Below are 11,599 nucleotides of genomic sequence, written 5' to 3'. Positions count from 1 at the left end.
TGTGATTATTAAAGAATTTTATCATGTTATATTTGTAGGCAATGGATTCAATAACTTTAATAAGAGAAGGCTATTGAAATTAAAGATGCTTATAAAATAATTTTTTTGGGGCCCACTGCGCCGCACCGAAACCTATTTAAGTGCTTAAGGCAATAAGGCATCCAAAGTTCTAAAACCCTCCGGTCACCGCCTATCTTCTCTCCTGTCATCTCTTTCTTCAGTAACAATTCTAATTCCTTCGTTGATCGTCGGATATATTCTTGCTACAGCCTTCTGTCATCCCCGTAGTTTACTTGTGAGTACTTAACTTTTTTTTTTTTTTTTTTTTTTAAATCGTCGTATCCTCTTTAACGTTATATCTTCTTGGCTTTTTATGATCATGCCATCATAATAATTAATTTAGATTTTAAACTAGATTCCCCTATAATTTTCGGTGATTCTTAACTTCTCTTTTAATAATTTGCACCTTGTAAAATAGAACACGAATGAATGTTTGTAGGTAGGCCGTTTGTTTTTGAAGTTTTAAAATTATTTGAACAAAATACATAAAAAATCTGCAATTTTATCTGTCATGGTCAAACAAAAATTATGTCTTCTACTAAGAATACACCTTGATAGCCAAATCTAGCTTGACCTTTGAGTAATCAGTCTAGATAAATACTTTTTTTGTATATAAAAATTTATGTTTTAAAATATTATATTGTAAAATTCTATAAAAATATAAATTTTTGTGTGTTGAGATGAAAAGATTGTCATGTAAGAATCACTTTCCCTACATAATACACAACCCTTTTATTATTTTTGCATATCCGCACAACCAAACCAAATATATGCCCATGATTAATTAACTTTCAACTGTATCCACTTTTCAATCTTTTGCAATTAAGGAGATAAGGTTCCTTATTTATTTCGTTAATATTAAATTGTAAATAAAACCAGTTTACAATATTTGGTATCATATCAGAGCAATTACCAAAGGCCTTCTAGCCCAGCATATCTGGTGTTGCCCTCCTGCTTAAGGTTGAGGGTTCAAGTCCCGTCGTGGACATAGATGAATTTAAGGTGTAGTTTAGGAGTATGTTAGATTTGCCGTTTCAATAAAAAAAAAAAAATATCAGAGCAATTATACAAAACCAGTTGGACATACAAAAGACGAAAGTTGATTGATTCTTAACAAAATTAAATAAGAAAAAAATTAGAATAAATTTATTAGTTTACCGTCATGGAGAGGTAAGTTTTATTGTAATCAATATAAAATATTAATTTAAGGGATAGAATCAAACAAAATCGGAACGTGATTAATTCTATTTGATTTCATTCAAGAAAATTTACATGATTTGACAAAAAAATATTCTTTGGTGAATACTGAAAACAGCAATACATATGCTTTGATATATCTTTTCTCCTACAAATGAAAACTTTAACTATTACTACTGAATTTTCATCTTCTTTGAAAAATGCAGGAGTACGTACACAATGTCTAATTGTCAAAGACTTGATTTTTGAAATATTCACAAGACTACCTCCTAAATCCCTAGTTCGGTTTAGATCACTTTCCAAGTCATTATATTCCATTATTTGTAGCCACGATTTTATCCACATGCACACTTCTCGATCCTCACAAAAACTCCTCATCAGACACCAAACTCATAAAGATTGTGGCCAAAACGACTTCTGTACATTGCATTCAGGAGACCAATTGCCATTATGTCCTGGACGTGGATACATTGGTACAACACAAGTCAAGTTTCCTTACAACAGAGATTCAAAGATTATCGGTTCATGTAATGGAATTCTCTTGCTCACTGATGATAAAAACCGTATTACTTTATGGAACCCCTCAATTAGACACACGTTAACCCTCCCTCATTATCCTCGGAGATGCTCATTGACCGGATTTGGTTTTGACCCAATCACTAATAATTACAAAATTGTGAGTATATGTCACCCCTACTCCTATGTTTATGCCATGAAGACACGCACATGGTGTCCGATTCTTTCCTGCCCCACGCCTGTATTTTTTGGGATGTCAAATGCATGTTTTGTCAATGGAGCATTGCATTGGGTAGTAAAAGAATTTAATAAATCAGAACAAACAGACCTTTCTTGTATAATGACATTCGATTTGAGCACTAATCTTTTTGGAATGATTGCGTTGCCTGAACCCAGTTGGGAAACTGCAAGACTAACTACAATCCAAGGTTCTCTAGCTGTGCTTTCTACTAGAGATGGTGAAACTTGGACGTGGGTGAGAAGAGATGCTTCTTGGTCTGTTGCTTTTAAAACGAAAATAGGACAAGATTTGGGAGGTATAAATAGAGTTTTGAAACTGAAAGCCAATGGTGATATGTTGTTCAGCACTTGGTGTACGGAGTTCCACTCCAAAGTTTCTATTGAAAAGACACACTTCCAAGTTTATACTCATGAGACAGGGGCACAATCAAAACTGGTGGACTTCGATGGCACTTTTGGTATAGTTGGAATGGAAATGTGTGTCCAAAGCATTCAGTTGTTAGGCATGAGGACTTCTTGTGAGGAAAAACAACCATCTTTTCTTGAAGGAAAAAAGACAGGCGAAATAATGGATGTAGTAATTAGATGATGAGATACATATATATTTATTCATTTGTTCCACTATTTTCATTTTAATTTTAAACCCTTGCTTCAACACGAGATATCGCATGTTTTTGCATATGCTTATGGTAAAATATTATGCGATTATTTAATTGATATCACATTGTTAATTTGCATATGTTTCTGCTGGTTTAAATTTACGAATTGGATTCAATGAATCTTCGAGGTCCATATGTCTTCATGCTTGTCAAACAAATTTTAGGAAGAAACTCCTTTTAAAGTTTATACCCTTGGCAGTGTCGACTTGTTTGAAACAGGTTTAGCACTACCTTTTGTTTGGATGGAAAGATGGACCTAAGTAGTTTGACTTGTTAGAAATAGTAGCTGCCAATATGGTGGATATAGATCCGGTAAGAAATTTTTTTTGGTAGGAAGGTAAGAAGTTTTTTTTCTACATATTTTTTTGGCGAACAAAATAAATGAATCACTAGATGATTCATTTGTAAGATGATTCACAAGAAAAAATTCTCAAAAAAACATATTTATGATTTATTTTTAAGTAAATTAAGAAAAAATTCATTTTTATGACTAACAACAAAATCATTGTATAAATGAATCATCGAGATGTTTTTTTTGAGAATTTTTTCTTGTGAATCATCTTACAAATGAATCATCTAATGATTCATTTTGTTTGTTCGCGAAAAAAATATGTAGAAAAAAAACTTCTTACCTTCCTACCAAAAATTTCCTTCTTATTTGATCTTGACTCTATATATATATATATATATATATATATATATATATATATATATATATATATATAGATCCAATAAGAAATTTTTTTTGGTAGGAAGGTAAGAAGTTTTTTTTCTACATATTTTTTTGACGAACAAAATAAATGAATCACTAGATGATTCATTTGTAAGATGATTCACAAGAAAAAATTCTCAAAAAAACATCTTTATTATTCATTTTTAAGTAAATTAAGAAAAAATTCACTTTTATGACAATTTTAGTGAATAACAACAAAATCATTATATAAATGAATCATCGAAATGTTTTTTTGAGAATTTTTTCTTGTGAATCATCTTACAAATGAATCATTTAATGATTCATTTTGTTTGTTCGCGAAAAAAATATGTAGAAAAAAAACTTCTTACCTTCCTACCAAAAAAACTTGTTAGAAATAGTAGCTGCCAATATGGTTTTGTTCATAGTATTTTTTTTATGATCTCATATTTCAGCAAACGGGAAATGATTGTGTTTTAATTGTGTTTAACGCTCTAAAATCTGAAGCCGATATTGATTTAAATTCGTCTTCTCGAGATTTTACCTAAGTAGAGTAATGAAATTTATGCCTGTATTTATATATAGTTGAATCTAAAAAAGGAATTTGAAGCATATTAAAATCATTCATAGAGTTGTGATTTAAGATGAGTGTATGCAACAAATTCCAGATAAACACAGTATAAATGCAAAAAATGTTAAATGGGTTGTTATATACTTATACTAGGTGTTAGACCCGTATGTTATACGGGTTTAATAAAACAAAAAATTAAATATGAAAGTTTTAAAAAAAGTTATTTAAATTTAAAATTTTAGATTTGAAATTTAAAATTTGAATTTTAATTTAAAAGAAAACATATTAAATACTATATGAGTACTAATATTGTAAATTATTGGTTATTTTCAAAGACAATTATTAATTGAGGTGTAAATATGATGTGATAATTAAAAAAAAGATTAAAAAAAATGAGAAAATGACAAATGGAAAAAACATTTATTCAAAATTACCAAAAAATGACATGTGTCCAAGTTAATGAGAGAGTGACATGTGGCAAAATTATTTTCATTTATTAGGGAGGATTTGATGCAAGCATTTCACTCGCTCAAATTCAGGCGCTCTGCTTAGCATTTACTAATGTTTGGTGATAAACAGAGCTCTATTAGCCTAAGGTAAGCAGCTAAAATGGTTGATTGTGGAAGCAAAAGAAAATTTTCAGAAATGAGATTTCGAAATACAAAAATTAATCACTTTCTTAGGATTGATGAGTAGCAAATATAAGAATGCACTATGTATTGTTGTTAGAACTTCTTAAGAATATTGTCTATCAGAAATGGTGCTGCTTGGTTCGCATAATGTTGCTGAAGGAATTTGAATTGAAATTGGAAAATGAATCTGTTAGGAATTTGAATCCAATTCCATATGTTGTTTGGTTGGCAAGAAATGGAATTAGAATTAATTATAGATTATGTTTGGTTCACAGGAAATGGAATTGGAATTTATATAAAATGACATAATTACCCTTTTGCATGTTTTCCTTAATTTTACGTTGTTTTCTAACTTATATATAAAGATACATTATATAAATTATAAAAACAATAAAATTTCAGCATCGATGGTGGCGGCGATGGCGGTGGTGGCGGCGACAATGATGGTGGTGGGTGACGGCGATGGTAGCAACGATAGTGGTGGGTGGCGATGATGGTGGCGACGACGGTGGAGGTGATGGTGGTGGTGGCATTGATTGTGGTGACGGTGGTGGTGGTGATGGTAGTAGTGGTGGCTGTTGGTGGTGATGACGGTGGTGATGGTGTTAGTGATGGCAGTGACGACTGGTGACGGTGGTGGTAGTGTAACTGGTGGTGGTCGCGAGTGATGGTAGTGGCGACGTCGGTGGTGGTAGTGGTGGCAGTGAGAATAGTGGTGATGGTGGTGGGTGATGGTAGTTTGTGTTGGTAGTGTTGTTCGTGGTGGCGACGGTGGTGGTGGGTACGGTGGCAGTGGTGGTGGTCGTGATATTGATGGTGGCATAGGTAGTAGTGGTTGTGGTGGTGATGATGGTGGCGACGTTGTTAAAGGTGGTGGGTGATGGCGGTGTTGGTAGTGGTGGTGGAGGGTGATGGTAGTGGTAGTAGTGGCAGCGACAATGACGGTAATGGTGGGTGGCGGCAACGAAAGTGGTGGTGGTCGTTGGTACTGGCGGTGGTGGTGGTAATGGTGATGGAGGCGGCGGGGGTGGTGGTGGCGGCGGCGTCGGTGGTCGGTGGTAGGTGGCGGCAACGGTGGTGGTGGTGGCGGTGGCGGTGGTGGTGGCCGGTGATGGTAGTGGTGGTGGTGGTAATGATGATGGGTTTTCTGATATGTACAAGAGGTATTTTTTAAATAAGCTACTTTCCTTGATTAGAATGAATGTTTCCATCAAACCTTAGAAAGAATTTACTTTCGTTCATATGGTGGAAAATTTATTTTATTTAGGAATCATTTTCTCTCCCTCTAAATCCAACCAAACGCATTAATTCGAAGGAATTGAAATCATTTTCTCTCGAATTTAATTCTTTTCCTGTCAACCAAACGCACATTTATAACTATTTAAAAATATTTACAAAATAAATAGGTAGGAATCAGTGCTTTGGGCCTCCTAGATATGCAAATGTCGAGCTGGGCCCACAATTAAACCTAATAAGTGAATCTAGCGACCAACTGACAACCATTCCGTCGATCTTCCTCCGTTTTCCTGCTAAAGCCTTCTTCTTCTTCTTCTTCTTCAATCTTCGTCGTGATCAAGTCTAGGGTTTATATTCTCCTGTAAGTTATTTTCTTAATCGTATTCGATGGCAATTAGGTTTAACTAGGCGGGATATGTTTATAATATAATCTGTGATTTTCTTATAATCTGATATCTTGACCCTGTAAAGTAGAATAGGAAAGAAGGTATGCAGTTAGACCTACTAATATTTTAAATTCCAAAATAGTACAAAGCATATAAAAAAAATTGGTAAGCTTATCATGCATACACCAACTAATATTGAATTTTATCTTGAAGTTTATAATAAAGCTAGATCAATGTCAATTAATTTGAACAATTCACATGTACCTGATGATTGAATGCCTGATATTTTTTTTTGGTGTTTTATGTTAATATTTATTTCTATAGATGAAAAAGAAAAACAAATCAACCAGTTTTCAAGTATAGTTTTAAATGGTTTTATGCTAAAAAGTATTTACTTTTATCTTTTTCATAATCTTGGAAATACGCATGAGCACACAATGTCTAGTTATCTATGTGAAGAGTTGATTGTTGAAATCTTCACAAGATTACCATCAAAATCTCTCCTCCGATTTAGATCACTCTCCAAGTTGTTATATTGTATTATTTGTAGCCCAGATTTAATTTGCGTTCACACTTTTCGATCGCCACAAAAACTCCTCATCAGACATAGAAATCATTACAAAAAAGAATACACCGAAAACTTTTATACATTACATTCAGAAGACCAATTGGCATGGTGTACCAGTGGTGGATACCTTGGTATAACACCCACCAACTTTCCTTACAACAGATATTACTATATTGTTGGTTCATGTAATGGAATTCTCTGTCTGTGTGATTATTTAAAAGAAATCCACATTAGTTTATGGAATCCTTCAATTAGGCGGAAACTAAACCTGCCTGATTGTCCTCTGAGACGCTTTCATACTGGGTTTGGTTTTGATCCAATCACTGATGATTAAAAGATTGTGAGTATACCATTCGGCGGTCCTGCTCTTGGAATTGCACAAAGCTCATTTGTGTACGCCATGAAGACAGGTGCTAATTGGCGTAAGATTGCTTTCCCTGCTTCTTCATCTGCCTATAGAGTTTTACCATTATTGGGTGGTGGTAGAAGGTTATTTAACTGAGTCAAATGATGATGTACGTCCGATATTATATACTAACATTCGATTTGATTACTGATGTTTTTGGCGTGATATCATTGCCAGAACCAAGTTGGGAAACAAGACGAGTAACAAACATCCAAGGTTCTCTAGCTGTGATTTCTACAAAAGGTGATAAAAGTTGGATTTGGATTAGGCGAGATGCTTCTTGGTCTGTGGTTTATAAATTGGAAAAAAATAAAGTTGGGGAAGGTGTAATGGAAGTTTTGCAACTGAACAACAATTGTGATTTGTTGCTACGTACTTACTCTCACGGGCTTCAAGTTTATAATCCCAAGACAGGGGCGGGATCAAGAAGACCAGGTGACCTTAAAGCTGCTTCTTACATAGCTGACATAGTTTTGTGTGTCGAAAGCCTTCAGTTGCTAGAAAGGGCGATTCCTGATTTAAGTTGATGACTTTTACATGATTAGTATTGGATTTATATTTTCCATTTACATGAACCAAGGTTTGCACTGTAATGTATTCTAGTGAGTCTAGACGGACTTCACCATTTACATGAACTATAGTGTAGAACATCAGGGGGTGTTCGGATTGCTGTGAGTCTTAAGCTATTTAATAACTGGTTTTGAGTGTTTTATTTGGATTACTTAGGCTCAAAATTAGAGGATTCTGAGCAAGATGATCAATATAAAATATCTACCTATCCCTAACTTTAATCAACTGATTTTAGGCAATAATCATTTTGGAAATGCACATTCCTACATCCATATATGTATTTATTCTTGTCGCACAATATTAAGGAATGAAATTATTTTTAAGTTCATGCCCTTTGTACCTCACTCTCTCAACTTCGATGGAACAGGTTTGGCACTACCTTTTATTCGGATGGAAAGATGGGCTTAAATATTAATTTGGAGTTGTTAGAAATAGTTGTTATGGCGGTTTTGTTAATACTATTTTTTTATCTCATATTTCTGCAAAGGGGGGATGATGGCTCGGTATTGACTTGCATTGCTTCGTTGAACCTACTATTGCATTTAACATTCTAAAATCCTAAGCCAATGTTGATTCAAATTCATTATATCTTGATCTTACCTAAGTTGAGTAAATAAATTTGTGTATATTTATATAGAGTACAATATAAGAGAGTAATTCGAAGCATGTTAAAATCATTGAGTTATGATTTAACATGAGTGTATGCAACTGATACAAGACTGGTGGGAGTTAATAGACGAATCCTTTTGAATATACTAAAATCAAATGCAGGTAATGAAATAACAAATGCCATTTTCTCTGATACTTTGATGACCATCAAACATGCACCTAATCATGAGAGCTTAAGAGAATTGATGTTGAAATCAAATGATGCATGCATGTGACAGTCGCTTGTTAATACTTTTGGGATATCATAGTGAATGCAACTTTTTATATTTTTTTTTAGTAAATCGTTAATTTTCTATCCATTGGTAATTAGTAAACTACTTTTGGTACATGTTTATTTATTTATATTCAATACACGAGATATTAAATATATGATTAATAATCAAAATAGTTTGAATGAACTTTAATTTAAATCAAAAAGAATACCCATAACATTTCTATTACAAAAAATCAGAATTTCATAAAATAAAATCAACAAAATTGGGATAGTGGGTATGTTATCTGGTCATTTGTGAATAATAATTATATTTGTATTATATTTATGGAACTAAACATTGATTGATAACATTTATTATATAGTTGGACATTTGTTATTTACATTATTTAAAAAAATGATAAAATGGTCATTACTCACAATGAAATAGTTCGATTCTTTGCTCAATAAAAGAGGAACTAGCTTCATGTATACATCACTTTATCGTGACCCTTCATCCAACCACTTGAACCGAACCACTCATTTTGGTTAAGTTTCGTCTACCGGAGAAGAAGCCCTCTTGATCACCCCTCGTTAGAAACATGTGATCAACCGATTTAAATAGATTGAAAAAAATCTAATCAACAAGTTGTCTCCCTTCCTAAATCTAATTTTCCAATATATTTAATTTCATCATCCTATTAATATCGAATTTTTTCATCTCCATGGAAAAATGCATAATTATACAATGTCGGGACTATCTATGTGACGATTTGATTGTTTAAATCATCACCAAACTACCGTCAAATCCTTCATATCATTTATGATATGATTAATCCAGTCTTAAATTTATAACATATTTCATTAGAACTGGGGACTATTACCCAACTTGGCAAGTTTACCCAATCACATACTAGTATAGCATTGGTAAAAGCAGGCGTTGAACTCAAGGGGAACATGAGTTAATTAATATCAAAGTATTCAATTGTCACTTAATCTAAATACACATAAAAGAAGATAGGGGGATTTGATCATAAACCACATAACTCAATTTAGACACAAAACAAACTAAGTAAAACTGATGTGAAACAGATCATAAAGGTGGTCTTGCCTAGATATAATTATATCCTTTAACTATAGTTGATTTCTATTAAATACAAAAGATATTCTTCTGTTGTTTACTGATTCCTAAGCTTATTAGTTCCCTTGGACCATTCACTAATCCTAATGTTACTAGTTATTCCAATTATAATGGTCATGAAATTAGTATTCCCTACTATGAGTCTCTAGTTTATATCATGCAAGATATAATCGAATAATTGATATTCAATGGTCATGTCAATCAATTGGTACACATAATGATCATCTAATGCAAGACTTACTGTAACATTCAGTTTCAAAATGTTTCTTATATCAGGATTGTGGACCATAATTCGATCATGAGAAGGCCTTGGGCCTCAAGGAAATAAGGTTTAGACCTTGTTGAATGTTAATAATAGTGGTTATGTGATTTAAGCCCTTGATTTGTGTTTTGGAGCCAAGGATAAAATGGGAAAAGTGATGCTTTTGATTTTTTTGCATGAATTAATGATCTTAGTTCGGTATGTTTTAAGTCAAAAGTTATTATATAGGGTTGTGGGGCTCGTCAATACCTTTCCGTGTATATAACGATCGCCGAAAATGGCTTTGAAACGAAGAAGTTATGGTTGGTTGAAGTTAGGTGGATTTGGGTGAAAATCGTTGCCATGACACGACGAAGCATTGTCACGGCACGACGAAGCGTTGCCATGGCACGAAAATCTGTCAGACCCAAGCCCATGATTTTTAGGTTTTTCAACGTATTTAAGTATAAGGTTCTGAATTTTTGACCATTTTTCCAGCCTCCATCACATCTAGAACCCCTTGGGAGAAACCCTAGCCTCAATCTTCAAGATTTAAGCTTGTCATGTATCCTCTCTCATTTTTTGGATGATTTTGGTGGTGTTTTGATGAAACATGAAGATCAAGAAGGTTCTTATGGGTGCACAGAATGTTGTTTCAAGTTTGGATCCATCAAAGGCACTAACACTTTTGGACTATTGTAAGCATAAAGTTCCAATGTTGCTATCTATTTCTTTAGATCTTTTCATTTGGGGTTTTTGGCACTTTTGGTCCATTTTGTGGGTGATCTTGGAGTTGAGTGTATTCCAACATCATTTGTTTAGTTTGGAATTCTTCTTGGACCTCATGGACTAAGAAATTTGTGATTTTTTGTCTTCCCTTATAACCATGCAAGTTATCTTGGTCCTTTAGGTCATTTTAGTGTACTAAAGTTTAGATCTTGAAAGCTTGAGACATTATTATGGATAAAGTTGGAAAGTTTATGCATCCAAACATCATGTTGATCTAGATATGAAGGTTGGAGATTTGGACTTAATGGATAAAGTTGAGAAAGATGCATTTTTGGCCCTTTGAGACTTAAGGACTAGATCTTGTTTGTTTGGACAATCCTAATGAATAAAGTTGGAAACTTTATTCATTATGAAGCTATTAGGAACCGGATCTGATGTTATGAGTTTTGGTATTTAAGGATTAAGCTCTTAAAGAAGGGAAAAGCTTTCCTTCCTGATAGCCACGACGTGGCCAAGGAAGGACCACGATATGGTGATGAGATTATCGCGTCTATTTTGTTTGGACGTGACTATGACATAGCAAAGGAATTTCCACGGCGTGGGAGTCATCTGAGTTAGCTTGACCGCTGAGTTTTGACCAATTTGGCTTTTTGTCAAACTTGGGTAGAATTGAGTATTTAAATAAGGATTAGTTTTGGTTTGGTTTAAGGAAGCATGGTTTGGCTAATTTGCTGCTGAGGTAGCTGGTGAGCTTCTGTTGAGTAGTTATGGTGAGTCTTCTAATTATACTTGTGGGTCGAAGGCACCAATACCGATCTACTGGATTATGTTATGTGGGATGCTAGTTTTCTTTTTGATACTTGCATGGATGACCCCGCGGGTAACATGTGACATTTT

The 11,599-nt window shown here is 33.8% G+C and overlaps 2 protein-coding genes across 2 annotated transcripts; both read left to right on the top strand.

Annotated features, from left to right (window-relative positions):
* The first annotated feature begins 1,411 nt into the window (after positions 1-1,411).
* Positions 1,412-2,602, top strand: LOC145112772 (putative F-box protein At4g09190). The gene has a single exon (XM_079048901.1). The coding sequence runs from the start codon at positions 1,412-1,414 to the stop codon at positions 2,600-2,602; it is 1,191 nt and encodes a 396-aa protein (XP_078905027.1).
* Positions 2,603-6,625: 4,023 nt separating this feature from the next.
* On the top strand, positions 6,626-7,854 carry LOC145112771 (putative F-box protein At4g21240). The gene is made up of 2 exons (XM_079048900.1): positions 6,626-7,059; positions 7,260-7,854. The coding sequence occupies exons 1-2, from the start codon at positions 6,626-6,628 to the stop codon at positions 7,687-7,689; spliced, it is 864 nt and encodes a 287-aa protein (XP_078905026.1). The 3' UTR covers positions 7,690-7,854.
* The last annotated feature ends 3,745 nt before the right edge of the window (positions 7,855-11,599 follow it).

Source organism: Lactuca virosa, chromosome 5 (genome assembly GCF_052849685.1).
Source record: "Lactuca virosa cultivar CGN04683 chromosome 5, Lactuca_virosa_CGN04683_v6, whole genome shotgun sequence".
Lineage (NCBI taxonomy): Eukaryota > Viridiplantae > Streptophyta > Magnoliopsida > Asterales > Asteraceae > Lactuca > Lactuca virosa.
The sequence above is the reverse complement of the archived record's forward strand: the minus strand, read 5'-3'. Positions and strand labels throughout refer to the sequence as shown.